General features: G+C 34.3%; 1 protein-coding gene across 1 annotated transcript; it reads left to right on the plus strand.

Annotated features, from left to right (window-relative positions):
• Positions 1-11,474: 11,474 nt before the first annotated feature.
• On the plus strand, positions 11,475-13,008 carry LOC131647357 (protein SPIRAL1-like 3). Its single transcript, XM_058917258.1, has 3 exons — positions 11,475-11,623; positions 12,190-12,509; positions 12,615-13,008. Exons 2-3 carry the CDS (start codon positions 12,213-12,215, stop codon positions 12,702-12,704), a joined length of 387 nt encoding a protein of 128 aa, XP_058773241.1. The 5' UTR covers positions 11,475-11,623; positions 12,190-12,212; the 3' UTR covers positions 12,705-13,008.
• The last annotated feature ends 14,721 nt before the right edge of the window (positions 13,009-27,729 follow it).

Genomic DNA, 27,729 nt, shown 5'->3' on the forward strand with positions numbered 1-27,729 from the left:
TCAAATCTATTTTTTTTAATAAGTAAGAAGTATATTGAACTGAGAACTAAGCATTCTCAAACCGATTACAGAAAAGCAAAATTACACACTAATTGAAGTACATCTTGGTCTGATATTGAGCCTAGTACGATCGTATCCAAGTTATGGCCCGACAAATCTTTTGTATTCAAGTTATAGCCCATACTTTGTCTTGTGAAACTAAGCTTATAGTCTTTTAATTTTATGTGAGTCTAAAATTGATAAAGATATTTTATATGAAAAAAATCAAATAAAGCAATTACATGAAACTCGAGAGAAAAGTTATGAAAGATGAAATATAATTTTTATAATTAACAAATCCTCCAACCATCAAATCCAAAAATGTTATCTAAAGTGTTGAAAACTCTTTAAAATGTTTTTCTTGCCACTAACTGAAATTAAATTTGTAATAATCTCTTGTCAAAGCAAGCATAGTGCACTTTGATTTTTGAATAAAATTCCAGTAGTTGCTTGCTAATGAAGCAAAGTTACCAAGAAATGCAATTCACACCAAGCAAACTTTTTCCCGCATAAAGAGACAAACAGTCACCTATAGATAGACCCTTCCTCAAGGATCATCACCCAACAAACCAAAGTTTATGCATGTGAAAGCCATTATGGACATAGTTGTACTAGGCCCCAAACGCCAGCTCAGCTGATAGAATCTGTTCCACAACACCAATTAAATTTGTGTTGAACATGTCGGATACACATAACTCATATTTATTTACATTGTGAATTAAGAGTAAAATTGTAAGATATGTATATCTTAAGTTGGAATCCCTAGCTTTAAATTTGAGAGAGTTTAATTTTTAGAAGAAATAGATTGACTATTCATTAATTTAAAATGTAAATTTTAAGTAAAAAATAAATAAATAAATAAATAGGAGTATTTTGATTTAAATAAAAATTATAAACCGATTTTAAAAAATTGAAAATTACAAAAAAAAAAACTCAAATAGTTTTAGATGTATTTGATTCTCTTTTATAAAATTGTTTATATCAGATCAGGTTTGTAATTGATTTTTCAAAATCGATCAAACTAAAGCGTATATATATATTTTAATATTTTTATTTGTATAATATATTACGTTAATTAAATATTTGCGATATTTAATTAATTTTAATACTATTTATTAGTTTAACTTACCGGTTTATTTGTATTAATTCATTTGTATTAAACTTAATTAATTACTCTAATTTTATAATTTTAATTTTCAATATATTATATTATAGGTTATATACTATTTCAAATCTATTATTTTATAATATTTATATTTATATAAAACTATAATTTATAACTTAAATAAGGTTTAATATTCTTTCCCGTCTCGTGTCTTTTGGTTAGAGTTCATTTTGGTCTTTTAACTAAAAAAATCGTTCATTTTGATCCCTTAATTATTCAAATAGAGTCACGTTTGTCCTTGACGTCAAAGGCGTTAGTTAAAGTCAGTGAAAAATGCCATATGTCGCTTAGTTGGACTAGTATTTGTTTATGTGATCATTTAATGTTGAGTTGGAATACTTCATTTGCTTTTTTATTCTGAGAAGGAATTGTTCATTTACTTCATTTTTAGGGCTTCATTCACTTCATGTTTCCCTCTGACTCTCTGAGTGAAACAAAGGAGGAATTGCAAGAGGTGGAGCTAGGAACTACAAGAATGAAGGCTGAGAAAGATTAACCGACGGTTGAAAATGACAGAATAAAGTTGAGTCAAAAAGAGGAAGAGATGTTTATTGGTAAGTTCAAAGTTTCATCTCTTTCAAATATAGGTTTTAGCGAATTTTCATTTTCTGCCCCTTTTTAAAATAGGGTTACTGTAACGCCCCGAATTTAATTAATTATTTAATTAAATTGATCGAGGATTTATTCATTGGAATTAGTTGAGGTCGAGGTTTATCGGTATTATTCTACAAACGTAATGGATTATTATGTTGATTTGAGCAGTTAAGTTATGGTCAGATTAATAAGTCGGATTAGTCAGAAATGTACAATTGCGAGTTAGTATTGTTAAAGTTATGGATCGATGGTAAATGTGGAATATTATTGGAAATAATATTCAGTTATGTTGTGTGGTTATTTATTTATGTGTGTTATTCGGATTAATTGAGTAATTAAAGAGATATTATGAATTGGGCCTAAGTGAAACAAATATAGAATATGAGGTTGGATTGTGGGTTAAGCCCAATTAAGAAAATAAGGATAGTAGTAGAGTAGGGTTTTAGAGATTAAACCTCATAACTCATTTTGTGGAAAAGAAGAGAAAAGAAGAGAAAGAAGAGAAAAGAAGAGAAAGAAGAGAAAAGAAGAGAAAGAAGAGAAAGAAGAGAGGAAGAGAAGAAAGTTATGGCATGAAGAGAGGGATGACTCCATTGAAGTGAAGCTTTTGCTAAGGTAAGGGTGGGGTTCTTACTTTCTAAGGGTTGGCATGATGATGTATATGGTGGGTTAGATTGTATGTTATTCTCCATGAAAGTTGTGTGTAGAGATGTTAGGGTTTATGAACAAATGTGTTAATTTATGATTTGAAATGTGTTTTAATTGATGTTTGATGATTGTTATAATGTTAGAAGATCCATAATATGTGTTGTATTTGTGTTTATAACATGTATTCTATTGTTGTTCATGATGGTTGGTGTTTTCAGCTTGATTGGGTTGAGTTTAGGGGTTTTGGGATGGGTTTCGTATGCTATTTTCTGAGATTTGGGATTTTCTGAAATTGCCAGTTCGCGCCGCGAACTACTGTTCGAGCCGCGAACTGCTTGGCAGAAAGTTAGGAATTTTTGAATTCGCTCAGTTCGCGTCGCGAACCCTGTTGGCGCCGCGAACTCTGTTTTGCAGAACTTTTTCTAAACTTTGAAATGATGTAACTTTTGATTCGTAACTCCGTTTTAGGCGCCGTTTGAAGCGTTGGAAAGCTAACGCAATGAACTATACCATGATGCAATAAGATGATCCATATGATATAGTTTCCTATTATGTTTATTAGGATTAAATGATGAACTATGTTGTGTTAACATGTGAATTATGTTCTTTGCTATGAATCGATGTAACCATGTTGCGGTATATCTTGATGTATGTTTTCCTTATGACGATACAATGTTATTGAAATGATAATATGTGCCTTCCTTATGATGAGATAATGAGGTATGTGATGATATGCATAATTGATAAAGATGTTGTATACTATATGTGATTAATTGTGTGTATTTAATATGTATGAGTCGACGACGATGCCATGTGATAAGTTAAGAATATATATGTCTTTATTAGGAAGTTGAATATAACGTGTTTAGATGATTAATTGAATTAAGGAATATGACGTTGTTGATGTTGTTGGTGATATGATGAATTGTTGATGTTTGTCGTTAACATGATGAATTGATGTTGTTGTTGTAACATGTTAATGTTTGTTGTTGTTGTGCAATATGTTGAATTGTTATTGTTGCTATAACATGATGAATTTGTCGTTGTTTGTTGTAGACCCTATGGTCACTATTGATAAGTTTTATTGTGATGTATTGTGAGGTGAATTACTGTTGTATGATGATGCAACATAGTGACGTGATTGTGAAGTGATGCGTTCTTATGAATGATGATGATTTTGTTGTTGTGGAAGTTCGACATTATATTGATAATGTTCGATGGTGATTTAGACGATGTTGTGACGTATTAATTATGTGTGTTGTGTTTGTGTGGATGTTACATTTATTGAGTCACATCCATTGCATAAAGAGACGGTGGCCTTAATGGCAAAAGCGACGGCGGCCTTGATGGCAAATAGCGACGGTGTGCCCAATGGCAAATTTTGAGACGGTGGTAGTTTTACTCCAAACGGTACCACATGCATTTGCATAAGTCGAGTCACATGTGAATTGCATTTGAGTCTTATTTTATTATGTTTGTGGTGATGTGTTGACTTGATGATGAGATGTTTATCGTGACGTGTTGGGATCTTACTTGTGAATTGCATATATTGTCATGGTTGATTGTTGACATTGTTGCCATTCCATAAGTTGATTATGTTATTTGAATTGTAGAGTTGATGATCTGTTGTTGTGACATGATGATAGCATAATTGTGAATTTGAATATGTTGTCTTAACTGATTAATGATATTGTTGCCGTTTTGAAAGTTGTATTATATTGATAAGTTGTCTTGCGGTGAAACTTGTTGTGAGATGTTATGTGATGCGAAGTGGTGAAATTATGTATGATCTATATCTCCTATATTATTTATCATGCATTCCTTTATATTGTAAGATATCTCACCCCTTTGCTGATATTTCCCCTACCATGGGAAATGGGCAGGTACTCAAGATTAGTCGTGGATGTTCGAGGTTATTGATGTGAAGTCTTGATGTTGCTTTATGGCAAGTCGAGTCGGTGTCCATTGCTCTGATACATAGCACTCGGGGGGATTAGTTGCTATTACTTGATTGTTGTATTCTATGATGACATTTGTGTTAAGTCGATTATAAAGATGTTTATAAGTTGAAATTGGAAGATGTTGGATAAAGTCTTGTTTTCCGAATGCTATGTATCTGTGTTGATTGCAATATGATTATGTTTGTTGGTTTAAGTCGAATTGTGACATCCCATCTTTGATGAATATTTTTAAATGCACTCTGATTTTCGCTTATAATTACGGGGTAGATTTGGGGTGTTACAGTTACTTGGTTTTCGATTAACCGGGTGAAATTTGTTTGATTTAATGTTTAAGATTCGTTTTAGGTTATGATCTTCTTATTAGGGTTTTTGCTGGTTCTTATTCGAAATGTTAATTTGCGTTGTATGATTCTTTAGTGCTTTTAGGAATTTGTGGTGTAGCAATGTGATTGTATGAACTTTAGTGTATGAATTTGTTTGGGTTTTACGAATTTGTGTTGGTTTTATTTGTAAAAGATATTATAAGTTGGTTCTGAATAAGTAGTTTTCAAGTTAGGTAAGAAATGGATGAGTTTATTCATGTTTTTATCTACCATGGAGGTGAATTTATAGATGCTGAGTATTCTAGTTATGAATGATTAGTTTATGAGGTGAGATGTGATGTAGATAAGTGAAACTATATTGTGGTGGTAGGGATAATTAAAGATCTAGGTTATAAAGAAGTTGGAACAATATTATACAAGGACTCCATATTTGGTATATTTACTATGAGTGATGACAAAGGTGTCCAAGTTATTGTTGATTTATATGTAAGGTACATTTAAGTATTCATATGTATGTACACTATCCTCTTTCTCAACCTGAGTATTGTGATTTAACCCTGGTGATGTTATTATTCTTGATGAAGAAGAAGAGATTCTAAAACTCTATGAGGAAGTTGTCAAAGGTACAGAAGGTGATGTGGATAAGGTGACTGGGAGTGTATATGGGGTTGAGCTGAATGATATTGAGATGAATGAGGGTGAAGTTAATGGGAATGAGATGAATGAGGGTGAAGTTAATAGGGATGAGAAGAATGATGGTGAAGTTAATGGGGTTAATATAAATGAGGGTAAAGTTAACGGGGATGACAGGAATGAGGAGTGAAGTTAGTGAGACTGGGATGAGTGGGGAGGTTAATGATGTTGAGTTGACTAATGAAGAGGGAAATGGTGATAGAATCATTAGTACTGAATCACATGATGATAATGATGATATGAGCTTTCATTATGACAATGCTTTAGGTGTTGTATTTGATGATTCAGTTGAAGGTAGTGGTAGTGATGGTTTACTGGAAGAGGGTAATGAAAATATGTTAGGTTATTGTGATGAGACTGAAGGTACTAGAAAAAACACTAAAAAAGGACTTTAATGAGGTTGAAAGTGAGGATGATTGCGATGAATTGGAAAGTGGTTGTGAAACACATGAAGAAAGTGGATATGATATCAAGGTTGATTTAAAGGAAGAAATCACTACATATGATGATATGAGCTTTCGTTATGACAATGCTTTAGATGTTACTATCAAGGTTGATTTCAAGGAAGCAATCACTACATATGCAGTCTAGTCAGGCAGGGATACGAAGTTTGCTAAAAATGAGAAATAAAGGGTTAACGTTATATGTGAGGAAGGGTGTTAGTGGAATGCCTATTGTGCCAAATTACCAAATGAAGAGTATTGGCAATTGAGGAAAGTGATGGATGTTCATAAATGTATCAGAGCTTACAATGTGAAGATGACGACTATAAAATGGTTAAGTAAGAGAATTCAGAACTCATTGAGAGATAATCCTAAAATAAAAATAATGGACATCAAGGAAAAGGCTCAAAAAGAATGGAATGTTGGTGTAAACAAGACTAAGGCAGTTAAGGCTAGGTGTGCAGCCAGGGGAATATTGATGGTTCCTTGTTAGAACAGTACAATAGAATTTGTTCAAGGCCAACCATATCCTCGACGATCCTCCCCGAACTGATCTGATCCAAGCATGTTCTTTTTCTAAGCCAATCACCATAAGGCGTAACATCTCGGATCCAACTCAAGTATTTACTAAAGCTTCTAGAACATTCTCTTGACCACTGAAACTTCAGTAGTCTAAAAGCATGAGATCCATCTCTCCAATGCATCCACTGGTCCTTCACATTCTACACCAGAAAGTTAGCAAGTTACTTATTCTGCTCCTTTGTATATGCAGATGACTCCATTTCAGGTAACAAGTTTCAAACACAATTTGAATACTCTCTCATCATTCACTTACTGGCCTGAGTGTTAGAGTGCTATCCTTGCAGGTACACCTCTCGCTTCGTCGCGTCGGAAGCTCTCCTTCGTCGTAGCATCTGTGACTTCACATATTTCTTGTTCTGGAACGAAATAGAATTCATGACTATTGTCATGCAATTCTTAGAACAAATCCTAGATCAACATTTAAGGTGAATATGGAAAGTTGCCAAGTCAATATATCCACAAGCTTAAGAAAATAAGATAAGAGAAATGATAGGTGTGAATGAAGAAGCCTATAAGCGTATTATGAAGACACATCATGGGTTATGGAGCAACTATTGGTTTAGGACAGACACCAAGTGTGATAGTTTGTTAAATAACATGTGATAAGCTTTTAGCATTGTCATAATTGAAGCAAGAGTTAAGCCAATTGTGACTATGCTTAAAAAAAATCAGAGTATACATGATGGAAAGGTGGGCTTCAAATAGAATGAGATTTAAAAACTATACTAATGATTTTATTTTCCCTAATATAAGAAAGAGGTGTGATCGGTGGTTTTTACACGTTTATTTACCGTTGATTTTAGTCATCTTTGCTTTATATTGCCAAGCATTTTACTTCATTCTTCTACATTTTATGCTTTGGTTGTGTATTTTACTGTTTGCAGGCTCAAAGGAATAAATCGAGACAAATCAATGCAAAAAAGTACAATAATGGGAGTTTCGAAGGAAGTGAAAAACCATGCTACATGAAGCTTGACATGACCACTTGTGTCACCTGAAACTGGCCGTGTTAGGATAAAGCGTGGCCAAGAAAATTCAATAGAGATGAAAGTCAGGGGGCTGATATGGCCCGTGTTAGCAAGTGTGAGATCTGGAAATTTTCAGCATGTTTTTCATCATGACAGGTGTGTAGTATTTTGATCATAACTAAAGCTTCGTAACTCCGAATGACGCAGTTCTGGTGGCAAAATTTCGCTAACAAAAAGGGCTATAACTTTGATGTTGAAGTCAAAGCCAAATTCTGAAGTCAGAGGCTGACACGGGCAGCCCGTGTCATCCGACATGGGCAGCCCGTGTCATCCCAAACGGTCGTGTCAGCCTGCGCGTAAGATTTTAGAATTTAGCATTTTGTGATTTTTAAAGAATCAGAGGGTAGTTTTGGTATTTTACCTAGACTAGGAAACCTATGAGGATAAATAAGTGATTTGGAAAAGGAGAAAAACACTTTTTGGCCAAGAGAAGACACGATTGAAGATTGGAGAAAACAAGGGTTTGGGAGAGAAGAGGGTTTTCATGAACGGAAGCGATTGAAGATCAACTTTCATCTCAATTCTTGTAATGTCTCTATTTTATATTTTGTTTTCTTTGAACAATATGAGTAACTAAACCCTAATGCTAGGGGGTGTCCCTGATTTGATTATGTAATGATTTTGAATTCCTGAGTTCATCAATAGATTTGTTGTTTTATTTAATTTAATTGTACAAGGTTTTTATTCTTTCTTTGTCAGACCAACAAGATTGATTTACGGTTAACAACCAGCTGGACATCGGTTGTTAAGGTTTTTATACGATTAGACTATAGTAGATATCACCTAGGACTAGGGATACCCTATAGTTACCGATTAACTCTTGATAACATAAAGGCTTGATTTCATCATAATTCTCTAAGGACTTAGGATTTAGGATGAATGTTCAAAGGTTTTCCCACTAAGGACTTAGGGGAAAATAAACTAAAGGGCGGTAATTAAAGGTTATGAACTTGTTGAAGAAATCAAAATTCAAGGTTATTACAGGGCAAATCATACACTTTACCCTAGCATGCTCTCATATTTGTTAAAACCACTTAGTCAATTTTTTGTCATTTTTATTTATTATTAATTTATAATTGCAAATCAAAACTCCAAATATAGTTTTTGTTTAATTGAACCACTATTGAAATTCGATATTAACGTGCAGTCTTTGAGATCGACATTCGGGGAATTTTCCTATTATTACTACATAGGCAAAATAATACACTTGCTATTTTACCGATCAAGTTGTTATATTCTCAAACTATGATGTCGTTTTACTTAATTTGTTTTGGTTATATATTCATTATTTTCACACATATGTATTATTGCATGATTAGGATTGAAAGAGTTACTAGATACACAAACTTATGGATTATTAGGTATATCGCTGGATGTTCACCTATATGTAATGTTATGCATTAAAACCCACTTATTTCACTAATATGCATTCCCTATATTGTAGAATATCTATTAAGCATATTTTTGAAGTTAGACACATTGAAAATTCTGGTGATAAATTCTTTGCAATTTGCAAGACCATATCTGCTCATGCAGGAAATGGCAGCTTACAGGATTGTCATCTGTTCATGCAATATCTTCCATGAAGAGCGGGAACATGATGTTAGAGGAATATATTCATGAAATTTACACAAAAAAACAAATATCGGTAGGTATACCAACATGTTATTTACCATATTAATGGGTCTAACCTATGAGAAAGAACAAACTATCCTGATGTGCAGCCACCTATATTTAGAAAAATACCAAGCAGGCCAAAAAAGAAAAGGAACCTATACCAAAGAGAAATCGATGACATTGATCACAAAATGAGGACAACAAGTTTACATGTTAAATGCAAAAATTGCAAGAAAAATGGTTATAACAAGGCAACTTGTAAGATGCCACCTCTACCAAGTACGAACCAATCTACACGTGTAACACAAGGTACACAAGGTCAGGCAACACAATGTACACAAGGTCATCCAACATCAAGTCGGGCAGGAAAATGGAACCAGTCCTGCATATACTAATGGATCAAGACTTGTTAAGGCAAGTGGAAGAAGTCCTATACAAGTAAGTGGAAGAAGTATTGTCAAGAAGTTAAGCATAAGGAGACCAGGCAGAAGTGTTGGATCACCAAGTCCTACAACCAAGTTAAGTGTAACAAGGAATTTCTCAGGCCCTAGAAATAGACTCAATTCATCTCAAACAAATAAGAAGACTAAATAGATGCCATTAGGAACTCTGTTTGGATCTTATTAAGTTGGATGTCTTTTAGAACTATGTTATAATGTATTATTGTAATACTGTCTTTTTGGATCTCTTTTATGATGTATTTGGTGCTTTGTTAAGTATTATGTCTTTTATGGGTTTTTTAATGTATTAAGAGACCTTTTGGTACTTTGTCCTTTATGGGCTTGTTAATTAACGAATGAAGTTTATTGATACAAGTTTGTTTACTAATTAATACAAATTCTATTTATTTAATCAAATTAGATGTTAAATTCATGATCAAATTGAAACGAGTTTTTATACATGTACAAGTAGACCATAAACATAAACATGTATTAACATGCCAAACCATAAACATGTATTAATAGTGAAAGACTAAAACTTAAACATGTAAAGATTAAAACTTGTATTCAATTTCATTCGTCTAAATTTTCATTATAACATCAATCACACATTTAAAATTACATTATCAATTGTCATGTTAATAAATTTAAAACTAAGAAACATATTTTTTTCCAAAAATTCTTCCACTTCATTGTGTTCTTGAGAGCCACTTGAAGGTCTTCTAACTTCTGCATTTGCGCATCAATTTTATCTTTTTGATCTTCATTTTCTTTTACTAACATTTTTTATCTCTTTTTTTCTTCATGATAAATATGTCCTTATCATTTTTCACTTCATCATAATACCAAGCAAAATAATCACATCCATTTTTAGCATACCTCTGAGTGAATATACAAAATCGTTAAACAGAAACAACTGAGAGTGGACATCAAAAACATTGACAGTTCATACCTTATAGTGTGGGCATTCCCTAAATTGCTTCCCGAAATAATTGATTATAGTTGTCCTTCTAAGCACAACCAAGTTTTCACAGAAACAACTAGGACCCCATTGCTTCTTTGAAGAAGATGAATAACCCCTGGATTCTAAAATGTTACTCTCTTCTTCATCAATTCCATAATCTTTTGGAAACGGGTACAAATTTGAAGACTTCATACTTTTACTTCGGTTCTGGATCTGGAGATGCCCTAATTCATACTATGAATTAAACCTTAAAACGTAAAGTTGAAGAAAAAACATTTAATTAGAATTGTTGTATTTGATGGGGTTGTAGAAGAAGAATGTTGCAGAAACATTTATATGGATTCCGAATGGCTCAATTATTTTATAAAGGTGGTCTTACATGGCAGTTGACTAGGGCAAAATGTTAAAAAAACTCACGGCATTTAAGCCAAATAGTTAAGAAAAATAAATTTGAAACATCTATTATTTGTTTTTAAAATTAAGAAACTAAAATAAAACCCTTCAAACAATACCGACTAAAAAAATAAACAAAATACTCTTTTTGGTTGTGTAAATTTTCCTCAAAATTTATTTTGGTCCCTTAAAATGTTTATATTGGTCTTTAACTCTTCAAAATATTTCATTGTAGTCCTTTTAGTCTAATTAGCGACGAATTTAGCGGTCGATTTCTGAGTTTTTTCACCGCTAATTAGACACAAAAAAAAAAGACTAAAATAAAATATTTTGAAGAGTTGAAGGATCAATATAAAATATTTTTAAATTAAGAGACCAAAATAAACTTTAAAATAAACTTATGAGAAAAAAAAAAATATTTTGCCAATAAAAATATTAAACCTTTAAATAATAAAAAACCAATTCAAACTAAATCATATAAAATTAAATGATATCGGCTTCTTTAAACTAGTCATCTAAAACAGAACCAAACTTCTTATAATTTTATCTTTTTGTAGCGTTAAAAGAAAACAAAAGTTAGTGTGATTGTAACTTTGATCTTAAAAAAAGTGACCGTCTAATATATTTTCAAAAAAAATTGGCTCCTTAATAAATATATATCTATCCTTAACATTGCTGTTGCATAGTGTGGTTCACTTCACTTTTCAACTCACCGACTTCGTTTCTCATCAAGGTACACAAACTTTAGATCTCATTTCTTTATTCGTTTCCATTCAGATCTGCACCATGAGCCACCCAATTACACTTGTTTGTCTTCATAATTGTTTATGTTTCATTTGTTGTTTTATACTTTACCATGATATTGTTTCTAATTAACTCATGATGTTGCTTTTTGTTTTGATTTACTTCAATGTCTGTTTGGATTAGTTTTTGTTTATTATTTTAATTGTGGGGTTTAGTTTCTTTCTTTTTTCAGATTAGATTTGTTAGTTTTTTATTCAGTTTGCAGTGATGTTTTGAAATGGGTGGGGTGGGGTTTGGGGTTTTTTTAAATTGGATTTTAGGATTAATATTGTTGCATGCTTAAATTGTCTAAAGTTGTGGATCTGGAGGTTTCGAATTCGAATCCTGACCGGAACAATTATTGATCAAACTTTACTTTCTCTAGTTGTTGCTTTCTGTTGAGTTCTTCTGAACGCGGCTCTTGGTTGGTTTTGTTTCTACTTTTAAGAAAATGTGATGTTAATTATTCGAATGCTGGATGTTAATTTTCTCAGAAAATGTGATGTTGCTATGTAGGTTTTGCCACACAAGCTTTGAAAATGGGTCGTGGTGTGAGTAGTGGTGGTGGTCAGAGTTCTCTGGGTTATCTCTTTGGTACCGGAGAGCCTACCAACAATGCTCAACGTGCAACTAATCAAGTTGAACCTTCAAGTGGCGGGCGTTTGCAAAATGCTACTGTTTCTCCACCAGCTACTATTGCTTCACTAGCTGGCGTTGCTTCACCCGTTAGGGCTGCTTCACCACCGATCGATAAGGAAACTCCAGCCGGTATTCCTGGGAGTCTCAAGAACAATTACCATCGGGCCGATGGACAAAACTGTGGCAACTTCCTCACTGTATGCCCCTATCAACTAACTTCCTATTTTCTTTTGCATGAATCATGAATGCAATATCTTGATATTTTAACCACTAGTGATAAAATGGTTTCCTTTTGGTTGCAGGATCGACCCTCGACCAAAGTTCACGCTGCCCCGGGTGGTGGATCTTCCTTAGATTATCTCTTTGGCGGTCCAGCTCCAAGTAGTAAATAATTTACCACTGTGACAGTAAAATAATGTTTATCATTCAAACCTACCGGTGTAAAGTAGATGTTATTGTTGCTTTATGTTTAGACCAGTGGATCTGTTTCTTGTGCAATGCAAGTGAACCTTTGACAGTGTTGGAGTGGCTTAATGGAACTAAGCTGTTTCGTTGGCCCTTTGTGCAATTGTGTTGGTTTCTGTTAAGGAATTTATATTGTATGTATGAGCTTTAGTAGCTCAGAATTATTCTGTTATCTTTATGTGTGTTGATATCATAATATTAACTCTGTTTCAATCAATTATCATTTTGCCATGTTGCATGTTTTGCAATCTAATATATCTTTCTAATTTCAAGAAAAAGAATTTATGTGATCTTGCATGAAATTTTAACTATTAGTAGTTGCCAGTTAAATTGAATGAGTGAAAAAAAAATCACTTTCTTTTGCAATTTGGAATAAGATATGGATCATCCTTGAGAACAAAAAACTGTAGTATAGATCCTTTGTGTGTCAATCAATTTACTTAGACCATCTCCAATGGTAGTTCCTTCTAATAAGTTCTCCACCTAGACATGCTACATCATAGTACCATTGCATTGCAATGCAACTATGAAAAAATTGTGGTACCCAATCAAATTAGTTTATGAGGTAAAGTTGTGGGCCCAATAATAACTTTTTAGAATTATACAATTAAAATAAAAATTATAAAAATTATTTTAAGATGATGTGGCTAGTGGGACCCATAAAGAACCCAAAAATAGATTGCACCATTGGAGATGCTCTTATGGTGCTTCTATGATACTCGAAAATCATTGAGTATTACGAGAACTGGTGCAGTATAGAAGTATTTAGAAAAGCTGACTGCCGACTGCCGACTGCGTAAGTATTATGAACTGGCTGCAACAGTACCTAGCATAACTAACCTCCTAGATTTTAGGAACTATCTATTTTCTAGTAGTTAGTTACTTAGTTAGTAGTGAGTCTATAAATAGACTACATTATACAAGTCATTAAAATTCAAAGCAGATGTGTTAGTATACATATACATAATGTATTATACTCATAGCATAAAATAGGTTAGCAAATAGAAAAGTGCCACGTATAGCTTCAATTAACCACATAGTTAGCTATGTTATCTTGTATATATAAGCTATCTTGTAATATCTTCACAATTCAATCAAAGAGAATTTTGTTACTCCTAACAGTTTCCTAACTGTTTTCTATCCATGGAAGATTCTGTTTTCTTCTTCTTCTCTAATTCTCTTGCTGAATTCATCACCATTAACATGGTATCAGAGCTATAATGCTCTGGTAGCCATCGTTGTTTCTTCTTTTTCTATTGCGATTGCTTATCCTCTGCATTCCTTTCATTTCATCTTCTTTGCTTCGCAATCTTTCTCTTTCTTTACCTCCATTGATGGCTTTCCAGAGCTTCGGTGATTTCTCCACAAACTCAACGAATCCATACTACTTGCATCCGAATGAGAATCCGACGCTTGTTCTTGTTACGCTGTTGCTCGATGAGAAGAATTATCATTCTTGGGCAAGATCAATGCATATTGCTTTGATTTCAAAGAATAAAGAACGCTTCATAGATGGCACGCTCACCAAACCTCCGGTTTCAAATCCGATGTACGCACCGTGGATTCAATGCAATACAATGGTTTTGGCTTGGATTCACCGCTCTATTTCTGAATCCATTGCAAAATCCGTTTTGTGGATTGATAGCACATCTGGTTTATGGAGAAATCTACAAATCCGCTTCTCTCATGGTGATATCTTTCGAATCTCAGATATTCAAGAGAATTTGTACAAATTTCGACAAGGTAATCTTGACGTTTCTAACTACTTTACGCAAATGAAAGTTATGTGGGATGAATTGGAAATGTATCGTCCTATTGCGGCCTGTTCTTGCGTCATTCCTTGCTATTGTGGTGCTCTTGCATCAATTCGCAAATATCGCGAACGGGATTATGTTATCCGTTTTCTCAAGGGCTTGAATGAGAAGTTTACTCATTCCAAATCTCAAATAATGATGATGAATCCCCTTTCGGATATTGATAAAGTTTTCTCTCTCGTAATACAACGAGAAAGGGAATTGAATAATTCACAATCTGTGAATGTTCCTACCAGCAACAGCAATGAGGAATCTTCAGCATTTCAGTTCAATTCTTCAGGCAGCAACAATGGCAAATCTGGAAACACTCACTTCAAAGGCAAATCTGGTGGTTATTGTGGAGCAAAGGGACATAATAGGGTCTGCACTCACTGTGGCAGGACCAATCACACCATTGAGACATGTTTTCTCAAACATGGATATCCTCCAGGATTTAAGAGCAAAGGTAAATCTCCTAACTCAGCTTCTCAATCTCAGTCTGTTGCCTCTGTTGAAACAGGTCAGGAATCATCACAGCAGAGTTCATCTCAATCCTTGTTTGGATTTACTCAAGAGCAATACTAAAACATCCTAGAATTACTTCAACAGTCCAAGACCAATGCCAAAGCCAATTCCATAACAACCTCCCCCTATGTCCTAAACTCACATTCTCATACTGATAATGGTAAGAATCCACATCTCTGGATTCTTGATACAGGTGCCACTGACCATATAGCCTTTGATATAACAAAATTTAGTTCATACAAATCTATTATACCTAATCATGTTAGCTTGCCCGATGGATCACATGTGACTGCATCTGTTTCTGGTAGTCTAGCCATTTTACCTGCATTAACTCTCCATAATGTCTTGCATATTCCTAGCTTCAATGTTAATCTACTCTCCATTGCAAAATTAGTTCATAGCAATGATTGTTCTGTACATTTTACGAATGATTCTTGCCAAATTGTGCAGAATCATTCCAAGGCAATGATTGGTACAGCTAAGCTGCAAAGAGGCCTTTATGTTCTTGATTCATCCAACCATACTCTTACTTTTCATTCTTATGTTAATAAACCTTGTAACTTGTGGCATCTTAGATTGGGCCACATATCTGATATAGGCTTACAACAAGTTTCAAAAAAATTTCCTTTCATTTCTTCCAAATGTACTAGTGATATACCTTGTGATTCATGTCACTTTAGTAAGCAGAAAAAACTTCCTTTTCCTAATAGTGTGACTAAGTCTCATGCTCCTTTTGAAATGCTTCATGCTGATATATGGGGCCCTTTCTCTACCATTTCCATGTTGGGTCATAAATATTTTTTAACACTTATTGATGATTATAGTAGGTACACTTGGACAATATTTCTTAAAACCAAAGATCAAACTAAAAATAGCATCATTCAATTTGTTGCATACATTGAAAACCATTTTCACACAACCTTGAAAAACTTTATATCAGATAACGGCACAAAGTTTCTTACTTTACCTGAATTCTTTTTGTCAAAAGGTATTATTCATCAAAAGTCTTGTGTTGAAACTCCCCAACAAAATGGGGTAGTAGAAAGAAAACATCAGCATATATTGAATGTAGCTAGATCTTTATTTTTTCATTCAAACATCCCCATTAACATGTGGAATTTTTGTGTCCAACATGCCATAGACATCATTAACAGGCTGCCAACTCCTATCCTAAAACTCAAGTGTCCTTATGAACTTCTATTCAAACAACCTCCCTCATTAATCCATCTTAAAGTCTTTGGTTGCCTAAGCTATGCTGCTACCAATCAGTCCCATAGAACAAAATTTGACTCACGAGCTAGGAAAACTGTGTTTATAGGCTTTAAGGATGGAACAAAAGGCTATATCCTCTATGATCTCCAACATCACAATATCTTTGTGTCTAGACATGTTATCTTTTATGAACATTGCTTTCCTTTTCAACCTGCCAAGTCAAATTTAAGTTCCCAGGCTCATACATCTCATACTCCTATCTATGATGATGATTCAAATGTTTCACATCTTTATCCTAAATCTACTGATATGTCCACTCCTTTTGACAATAGTACACCCTCTACTAGCTCTCAGCAACAGTCTATTGGTAATGATCTTGAAAATAATGTTGTAAGTTCCCCAAGACAACCTACTGATACCAGACTGGACCCCTCACCATCCACTTCTGTCCCTTTTTATCCTATGGATAGTCCTAACTCTGTATCTTCTACCAATTGTCTTGTCCCATCCAACACTTCCAATTCACCTTTATTGTCTACTTCATTTGACAGCCTGCATACCACACAAAACTCTAACCATAGCATACCTCTTATATCCCCTGGTCTTAATGAAGTTCCTCTCAGTCCTTTATCATTTAATGTTCCTACTAGGCAATCTACCAGAACTTCTAACCCACATAGCTACCTTACAGACTACCATTGTTACAATATATCCAATACCAATCCAAAGTCCAATGCTCATAATCCAAATATTGCCTATCCTCTATCTTCCTTCATTTCATATGATAGACGTGCTCCCTCTTACATACGCTACTGTTATACCATATCCTCTAATCCTGAACCTACCACATACAAACAAGCCATTAAACATGACTGTTGGATTAAAGCCATGGATGTTGAGTTAAAAGTTCTTGCAGAGAACCATACTTGGATTGTGATGGACTTACCTGCTGGGAAAACTCCTATTGGATGCTGCTGGGTTTACAAAGTCAAGCATAGGGCTGATGGATCCATTGAAAGATATAAAGCCAGGTTAGTAGCCAAGGGCTACACTCAGATGGAAGGTATAGATTACTCTGATACATTCTCTCCTGTTGCCAAACTCACCACTGTTAGAGTTTTACTCTCTCTTGTAGCCATTAAGGGATGGCACTTAGAACAGTTGGATGTAAACAATGCGTTTTTACATGGAGATTTGCATGAAGAGGTATATATGACTCTTCCTCCTGGTTTACATACTGATTCCCCATCAAAAGTTTGTAGGCTGCAAAAATCATTGTATGGCTTAAAGCAAGCCAGTCGACAATGGTACTCAAAATTATCCACATTTCTTATTTCTCTTGGTTACCATCAATCCAAAGCTGACTACTCCTTATATGTTAAGAGTGAGGCACGACATTTCACTGCCCTATTGGTTTATGTCGATGATATTGTTCTAGCAGGGAATTCTTTAGTTGAGATTAAACAGGTTAAACACCTCTTGGATCAACAGTTCAGAATTAAAAACCTTGGGCAGTTGAGATATTTCTTGGGTTTTGAAATAGCTATGTCACAACAAGGCATTTTTTTGAATTAAAGGAAGTACACCCTTGAACTTCTCCAAGATGTTGGTGTCCTAGCTGCCAAACCATCTTCTGTGCCTTTTGACCCTAACATCAAACTCTCTATTGATGAATGTGCTCTACTGGATGATCCATCTTCTTTCAGGAGGTTGATTCGTAGACTCATCTATTTGACCAATTCAAGACCGGACATTTCCTTTGTTGTGCAGCACTTGAGTCAGTTTATGTCTCAACCCCGTGTGCCTCACTTTCAGGTTGCAGCTCGTGTCTTGCGATACTTAAAATCTGTTCCTGCTACTGGTTTATTATTTTCTGCTTTTAGTCCTTTAAAGTTGCTAGGTTTTGCAGATTCAGATTGGGCACGATGCCCTGATACAAGGAAGTCCATAACTGGCTATTGTGTAATGTTAGGAGATTCACTTTTGTGCTGGAAATCCAAGAAACAACATACTGTGTCTCGATCGTCCACTAAAGCTGAATAGAGAGCGTTGGCTTCCATTACTTGTGAACTTCAATGGTTGCAGTATTTGTTTCGTGACTTTCTCATTGAATTCACTCAACCTGCTTCTGTATACTGTGATAACAAATCTGCCATTTACTTGGCTCACAATCCTACCTTTCATGAACGTAGCAAGCATATTGAGTTAGATTGTCATGTTGTTCGTGAGAAGATTCAATCCAAACTCATTCACTTGCTTCCTATCTCTTCTTATAATCAATTGGCTGGTATGTTGACAAAACCTCTCCACTCACCTGCCTTGAAGACTTCTTTGATCAAGTTGGGACTTTATGATATACATAGTCCAACTTGAGGGGGGTTGTTAGTATACATATACATAATGTATTATACTCATAGCATAGAATAGGTTAGCAAATAGAAAAGTGCCACGTATAGCTTCAATTAACCACATAGTTAGCTATCTTATCTTGTATATATAAGTTATCTTGTAATATCTTCACAATTCAATCAAAGAGAATTCTGTTACTCCTAACTGTTTCCTAACTGTTTTCTGTCCATGGAAGATTCTGTTTTTTTCTTCTTCTCTAATTCTCTTGCTGAATTCATCACCATTAACAAGATGATATAAAAATTTTAATTGAGATTTCTCTTAACAATTATAAAATTAATAAAACTGAAATTTTAATATGGTGTTAGTAGATAGGCCCTTTGTTTTTCAGGCTGATGATCTTCAATCACTCATCTTTTTCGATAAGTAAACACTCAATCATTCATCTTCTTCGATAAGTAAACACTTTGACTTGTATAAAAGTACATAATGTGTGAAATTTTTATGCTGGTAGGGATGACCAGATAATTTAGGGATCTTTTGTGGTTAAGAACTTGCTTATGATGGTGAAAAATCTTGTTCAATGGTATTTTTGGTTATGAAAAACCTCTCTATTCTTAGTGGTGTTTCGTGTGTATTTGAGTTCTCTTGCCTTATGCTAGGGTTGAGGTATTTATAGAGGCTCGTGAGTTTGGAGTTAAGGTTTCTCCGAAATGATAATCGCACACTTAGTCATAGTAATTGAACGTTGAATCCCCACCTCTCAAATTAAAGCAATGATTAATTAAAATAAAATAGATATTGTGTTGATAGTGACTCATGAGATAAAATAAATTATTAATTTTATTAAAATTAAAAAATAAATTATTAGTATTTTTAGTGATGATAAATAAATAAAGAGAAAAAAAAATTAACATGAAATTGAGAAAGTGTGAGAAAAATTAATGTGAAAGATATTTGAAATTTTAATCAAGAGAGATAATAGGTGAATGTAATATTTAATTGTGATTTAATTTGTGAACGTTGAAAAATGAATGCTACATGTCACTTAGAAAAAGTTAAATATATAATTGATTAGTTCAATTAGACAGATTAGTTATTTAAGGGTTAAATATACAACACATATTAACGAGATTTGATTTTAGTCCCTAGTAAAATTTTGTTTTGTAGTCTCCCATGCAATTTCCAGATTCCTTTAAGTACCTGACTGCCACATTGCAACAAAAATTCTCTCAAGCTGCCTACGTGGGAGTTCACGTAGAATTTTTTGATTTTTTTTAAAATTATAAAAAAAATTAATAATTTTTTTAATTTTTTTTTAAAAATTTTATTATTGTTTTTATTATAAGGGGATATATCAAAATTCGCTAACATTACATGAGGTAAATTATAAAAACAGTAATAAAATAATTAAACTTTTTTCCTTTTAAAATAAAAAATTCCACGTTAAAATTAATAAAAAAAATAAAAGAATATACCATGTGGACTTTCACGTAGGCAGCTAGAGAGAATCTTTGCTTCAATGTGGCAGTCAGAGCTTGAAGGAATTTGGAAATTGCAAGGGGATTACAAAAAAACTTTACGAGGAGCTAAAGCAAATCTTGATAATATTACATGTGGATGTATATTTAACCCTTTATTTAATTAATCAAATATGAATTAATTATTAATTATTATGTTATGGTCAATATTATTAAACACTAATTATTGATGAATTATTGTAAGACACTTCTATGAGGTTAGTTAAAGTATTATTTTAGATATTTTGTGATATATTATATAATTGCATATAAGGAAGAATTCGTTTCTAATACTGTGTAATACATGTACTTCTTTGAAAATAATAAAATGTGCTTATTATTTTTCTATAACATTATGAAAATTAAAACTCTCTATTTGATATCATAAATTGATTTTTTTGTTGTATATTTTTTTTTTGAAGCAAATAGAGTATATATTACCACAAAAACAGTTATTTACAGAGGGTGATCCAAAGATCCAACCTAGCAAAGAAACTAATTACATCATCAAGTGAGCCACATGGTCTCTAAATTTCTTAGACAACCAGCACCTATAGACAATACTATCAATGATACTATTAACTATATTAGTATTAGGATCTTTGCCAAATACAATATTGTTTCTTCTATACCATATACCGTATACCGTTTCAGAAAAAGCCATTCTCAGCAGGCTGACCCTCCACCCTTTTTTATTGGACTACTTAACAATCCATCTCAACTCATCCGACCATGGGAGAGGACTATGATTGTTCTCAATCCACTGCAGAATTTGACACCAAACCTCACGGTTTTCCCTGCAATCAAAGAAGAGATGAGCAATAGACTCATCAGCTACCTTACAGATGCTACAAATGCTATCAGTTATCAAGTTGAACCGCCTAAGCCTATCCTTTGTTGCAAGTTTTTCATGACATAGCATCCAAGTGATAAACTTAGCCCTTGGTCTAGCCATGTTTCTATTGAAAATGTTCCTCCAGTCAACCACATTATCATGTTCAGTAAGGGCATCATACATAAGTTTCATATTGAACCTGTTGTGTGTCAGCATTCTATCCCACAGTTGCTGGTGCTTCTGTACCTCATCCCTTGTTTCCATAATTCTCTTAATAACCCAAGAACAGTTCAGACTAAGTTTAGCTTCCATAACAGTGGTATTTTTCAGGTAGTACATATGGATCCACTTGACCCATAAGTTGTCAGTTTTCCTACAGAGATTCCATAGGCATTTGATCATGGCAATGTTGTTCCAAGTGTGGAGATCCAGAATTCCTTGTCCCCCCTGTGCTATAGGTCTACAAAGTGTCTTCCAAGCCACAGGGCTTTTCCTGCCAGCATTAATACTACCATGCCAGACAAACATTCTACACATGCTATTGATTTTCTTGATAACAAAAATAGGGATAGGCAGGCACTGCATCCAGTACTGAGTTATTGACAAAATCACACTTTTGACAAGTAAGATTCTACCAGCATAACTAAGAAGCCTAGATGTCCAATGGGTGATCCTAGCCATAATTTTATCTATTAAAGGCATATAGTGATTGATATTTAATCTCTTACTAGTGATAGGAATACCAAGGTACCTCATTGGCAGCAACCCCTCAGTGAACCCAGTTGCCCCTATCAGCTGCTCCTTGCCTCTACTATCCATGCCTCCACAGAAAACCTTGCATTTTCTTGGATTAACTACCAGCCCAGTAGAATCAGAGAAGGTTTGAACAGTCTGTAAGAGCATATGAACTGAGCTAATATCTCCCCTGCAGAAAAGAAGAATATCATCAGCAAAAGTGAGGTTGGTTAGACCAACCTTCTCACATTTAAAATGGAACTTGAAATTCTGGTCAGCCTGCATCTTCTTCAAAAGTCTGTCAAAGTACTCCATCATTATCACAAATAGCAAGGGGGAGATGGGGTCCCCTTGCCTCAGCCCTCTTCTTGCCTCCATACTATCACTTGTGTGCCCATTAATGTTGAACTCATATGAGACATTAGTAACAGCCACTTTGATCCAATGGATGAACATGTGAGGCATTCCAATTTCCTGCAAGACAGTGCCAAGTGCATTCCAATCTACCATATCATATGCTTTTTGTAGGTCCAATTGAAGCATACACCTAGGAGGTCCACCTTTCCTAGTATACCCTTTCAGCAATTCAAAAGCCATCATAATGTGGTTATGAACAACTTGCCCAGGTATGAATGCTGATTGATTAAGACTAATGACACTAGGCAGCACAATTCCCAACCTCTTAGTCATAATCTTTGAGATAATCTTATAGATAGTTGAGCAGCCTGCAATGGGTCTATAGTCTCTAGCATGTCTGGCTTCAGCTGTTTTAGGGATGAGTGTCACACTGGTCCTTGTGAAATTTTTAAGGATTCTTCCCTGTGTGAAAAATTCTTCAATGGCTGCAGTGACATCCCTGTTTACAATGTCCCAGCAGGCCTTGAAAAACTTGGAGCCATAACCATCAACCCCTGGTGATTTTAAATCTCCAATACCACTAAGTGCCTCCTTGATCTCCTTAGTAGTAACTTTGCTCACCAAAAAACTGCACTGAGTCATATTCAGTTGTTTGCCCTTTCTCATAGCATCAATATGAACATGAGTGGTTCTATGATTTGCAGTGCCCATCAAACCCCTGTACAGCCCTATGAATTCAGCTTCAATATCTTTTTGGTCAGTAATAATACTACCATCCTCTCTCTGTAAGAATTGGATACTCTTGTTATTACTTCTGGACTTAAGATAAGCATGAAAATAGGCCTTGTTTTCATCCCCCATCTTTATCCAATCAATCTTGGTTCTCTGCATAAGGCTCATTGCTAACATATCATTACAAGTGATAAGCTCCTCAGTATGAACTTTAACTCTCTCAATAATGTCAGCATCCATCTGATTACTTCTTAACTCCTCCTGAGCCTTCTCCAGGTTAGCTCTGGAGGAATCAATCCTCTTCTGCAGATCAGACACAGGTTTATTGAGGGCTCTAAGCACAGGTTGCAACCTCATTAGTTTCTTCCACAAAATTTCCATGGGCTTACCATTCATAGGTTTACTCCAATTCTCCTTCACTGCATCCTGAAACCCTTCAATATTAATCCAGCTATTATTAAATCTGAAAGGCCTTTTCCTCATTCTATGAGTGCCAGGGTCATTAAGATGTAAAGCTGCATGATCAGAGATGTGGGGGTTTAAGACATTCAAAACCAGGTTACCATTATCCTGAAACCACTCAGTATTTGCTATCAACCTATCAATTCTGGAATAGATCGGGTTAGCACTTTGTTTATTACTCCAAGTGAAGTGACTACCTCTACTATCCATCTCACAGAGCCCTGTACTACCCAACATATCACAATAGTCCTTATATTCAGCTTCCACTACCATGTTACCACCCATTCTATCATTGACATGAGCAACATTATTATAATCCCCAATGGCACACCAGGGGCCAGTGTATTGTCTCTGCAAATTGATCATATGTTTCCACAAAGTCTTCCTATGCTCCAACTGGTTAAAAGCATAGACTGCAGTCAACCAGAATTTAAAACCTCCCATCATGTCATATACTCCACAGTGGATGAATTGAGCTGAACTACAAACATGTCTAATATCCCACTTTGAGTTATCCCATTGGATCCATATTCTCCCATTATCATGATACTCATAATTGTCCAGAAAAGTACCTCTTAACTGAAGTTTATCTCTAACAGTCTTACAATTCTTCTTTTTTACTCTAGTCTCAATAAAGATGACAATCTCAGCCTGGAATTTAAAGAGATGGGAGCGAATCTCTCTAATTTTCCCAGTCTTGTTCAGCCCCCTAATGTTCCAAGAGATTAACATGGGCCTCTGTCAACAGCCACTAGGTGGTCATTCACAACCCCTAAGGCCTCAAACCCGTTTAAACAATCTAGAAACTGTGCAGATTCAGGAAAAAGGGTTTTCTTACCTTTGTCTCTACCAGTTTTGTGCACTGTTGTCCATTCTTTATCTTCACCTTGAACAGCATTTTCCAACTGACATTCCTTTGGTGTTGAACCTCCTACTACCTCTTGTTGTGGCTCCTTTGGGGTAGGCTCTACAGAACCAACTTGCTTTGGCTCCCCAGGCTTCGGATCCTCTGTTCTCTTCACAACAGGCTTCCATTTCTTAACTTGGGGCTTCTCACCACAGGTATGTCCAACCTTGAGGCATTTGTCACAATATTTTGGGCGCCATTCATATTCTACCACTTGTTTCAGTCTCTGACCTCTACTATGGATAGTAATCTCATCTGGCAGCTTCTTAGTGATATCCACCTCCACCAGGATACGTGCATAGGATACCCTCAACTTATTAGCAGTACACTCATCCGTCACCAACGGCGTGCCCAAGGCACTCCCTATCTTATTCAGACTAGCTGTTCCCCATAGCTGAAGGGGAAGCAGTGGGAGCTTAATCCAGATAGGAAGAGTTCGAAGCAAATCAGTCTTGAGATTGAACTCTGGGCTCCACTCCTTGATCAACACTGGCATTCCTCTTATGGAATATGGACCCTTCATCAGCACCAAATCCATATCCTCTGAGTTCTGGAATCGTAAGATGAAGTAGCCTTCATCATGATAGAACAAGTCTGGTAGTTTGACAAAATTCCACATTCTCTGCATAAAATTTTTTATCGCGTGCATACTCAAATCTTCGCCCAACACATACAAAATCAAAGCATTCTCCCAAAATTGAAGTTCCGATGTTAAATCGCCATCATCAATCTCAACTTCAATCTCACCATTGGACACCACCGGCGCAACGTATTGTAGAGATTTTCCTTTCGCTGGATTTCGATTATCACTGATTACATCCACCCATAGCCTTCGCTTCTCAGGTTCCTCCTTAGTCGCAATTAGGGTTTCAGGTGAAGGAGTTGGATTCCCTTTACCTATGCTCCCCGATGCAGTCGCGATTGAATTCACCAATTTAGTATCCTCCTTTACCAATTCATCATCTTTCTTCTCCGGTGTTGCTACCGGTTGGCTTACCGGCGGCACCGAGCTTTGCGACCCCGTCGGCACCGTCAATCGTGGACGCCCCCGAGTTCGCTTCGCTCCCATCAGAGCTTTTATCATTCAGAAGATCATTTTTTTGTTGTATATTGAACTAAATAAAATTTAATTTTATGAGTATATTTGAAATCTTATTAATTTGAGAGTTTTATTCTAAATAATTAATTTGCATAATTGCAATCTCACCTATCATGAATATAATTATACAGATTTTCCTATTTTGAATAAAATATAATCAATCTTAATTTGCATGAGTGTAACTCACCTATCGTGAGTACAGTTGTACAAATTTTGTTTACTAAAGTAATTAAAATCATTTTAATTTGAATTATAATAAATATTATATTTATTATATTTATACCCTATCAGATTTGTTATTATTAATATAATTTATTTTGTTCAATGTACTTGGGATTTATGATTATGTTAATTATGGTTCGAATGCCCTATTGATATTAGAATTTTGGTGACATAATATTTGTATATTGTTGTTATATTTCCTTTTAAAGACATGTAATATTTTAAATATTTTTTTGTTAAAATTGATTTTAATTATCTATGTATTATGTAAGTGATGGACATACTCTATCGACGTGAGGTTACTTGACATGATCATTGTGTGATACAAAAAATCATTGAATATTTGTTTAAATTTTTGATTTAATAATATAACTATTATCCTCTATCAAGTAGAAAATTTTAACATGTCAATTGTATAGAAATGAAACAAAAATTATATAATATTATTTTATAGAGACTTATATTGAGGATATTATAGTCTTATGTTATTAATAAAAATTCACGATTATTTGTGTTACATCCTTAATAATAGTTAAAATCAAGTCTCATATTTTTCCGATGCGTGTAACATAATATATTTATCAAATGTGTGCATTTATATTTGTGAGTTTTGAGTGAGTACTTAAGATGTTGTATATAATCCTATATTTAGAATTACAGAAATTTGATCTCATTCAAATGATGATAAACCTTTTATATGACCATCACACTCTTTCATATGAAATTATATCTATAATGATATATTTTGTTTACGTATAAAATATGTGGTTGAGTTTGTTAAACTTTAATGATGTATCAAAGCTTAAGGGTCTGTTTGGTTTGGGGTAAATGGAAATGAGGGGATGAAGAGAATATTTAATAGTTTGTATGTTTGGTTCAAATTTTAAGAGGGGAGAGGGAGATAGATGGAGGGGAATAAAATCTCTCCTGAGCCACTTTTTGCTTCCCCCTTATTCGAGGGGATTTGGAGGAGAGATGAGGTGTTCCATTTTAATTATAATTATATTTACATATTTACCCTTATTTATTTATTTAAATATAAATTTAACTTATTAAAATGTTAAAAGTTTTATTTTGAATTTTTTTAATCTTTTTTTTATTTATTTTTATATTTCTTGTATTTTTATATCTTCATCTTATTATCATTATATTCGTTTAAATTATTTTATTTATTTTTTATATTTTAATGTTTTTTTTAATTATCGTAATATTTTTGTTTTTAATAATTTTTGACAGATTTTATTGTATTCGATAATTTTTTGAAAACTACATATTATAATCGTTACGCTTTTATAAAATCTTTCATTATGTTCTTTGATTGAACACTTATTTTCGTCAATAAATATTACGAGTCTTTTAGTAATTACAAGGATCAAAAAGTAAATTAATTTTAAAATACCCCCATTGTGAACCAAACATATTTTTAAATAAAATTCTCCCATCCTCTTTCATATTTTGAACCAAACATATATGTAATTAAAATCTCTCCCCTCCCTTCCCCTCACCCCCCTTCCCCTTGATAAAAATCCCTCCTCTCTCTTCCCCTCGATTGAACCAAGTAGACCCTAAATCTCAAGTTGTCTAATTCTTTAGCTTTTCACCTGTCGACTTAGTTTCTTGTAGGCACCTAAAAATGATCTTCCTCATAAGTGTAGTGTCCACTATTTCCACAGACTTACGAGTAAGCGTGTGCATATATTTATGAACCAAAACAAATTCTACTTTTATAGACTAACTTATTTACCCGCACTCGTTCACAAAAATGCGAGAACCCTTGTTTATATTTCACTGCGTCTAGACGATAATGCAACGACCGTGCTCTTTTGATAATATACTCGAATTATACAACGGTTGCTTATGGGCAAGAACCTAACTAGGGGTGTTCGCGGTGCGGTTTGAGAGGTCTTGACATAAAAATCATCCGAACCGCAAGAGGAAAAAGTGTGTGGTTCGGTTTGATTCGGTTGGCTTTTAGAAATAAAATCGAACCAAACCAAACCAAATCAAACCAATGCGGTTTGGATTGGTTCGGTTGGTTCGGTTTTTTTACAAAAATTTATTGAGCCATACATACACATATTGATGACAACATAACTTTGTATTTAATCTTTTATGCGTTATCAAATAACAGCAAAATTCATCATATTTGGATAACAATTTTCCATTTAATATACAAAAATAATATTAGATAAAAGTGGAATAAA

Source organism: Vicia villosa, linkage group LG2 (assembly GCF_029867415.1).
Source record: "Vicia villosa cultivar HV-30 ecotype Madison, WI linkage group LG2, Vvil1.0, whole genome shotgun sequence".
Classification (NCBI taxonomy): Eukaryota; Viridiplantae; Streptophyta; class Magnoliopsida; order Fabales; family Fabaceae; genus Vicia; species Vicia villosa.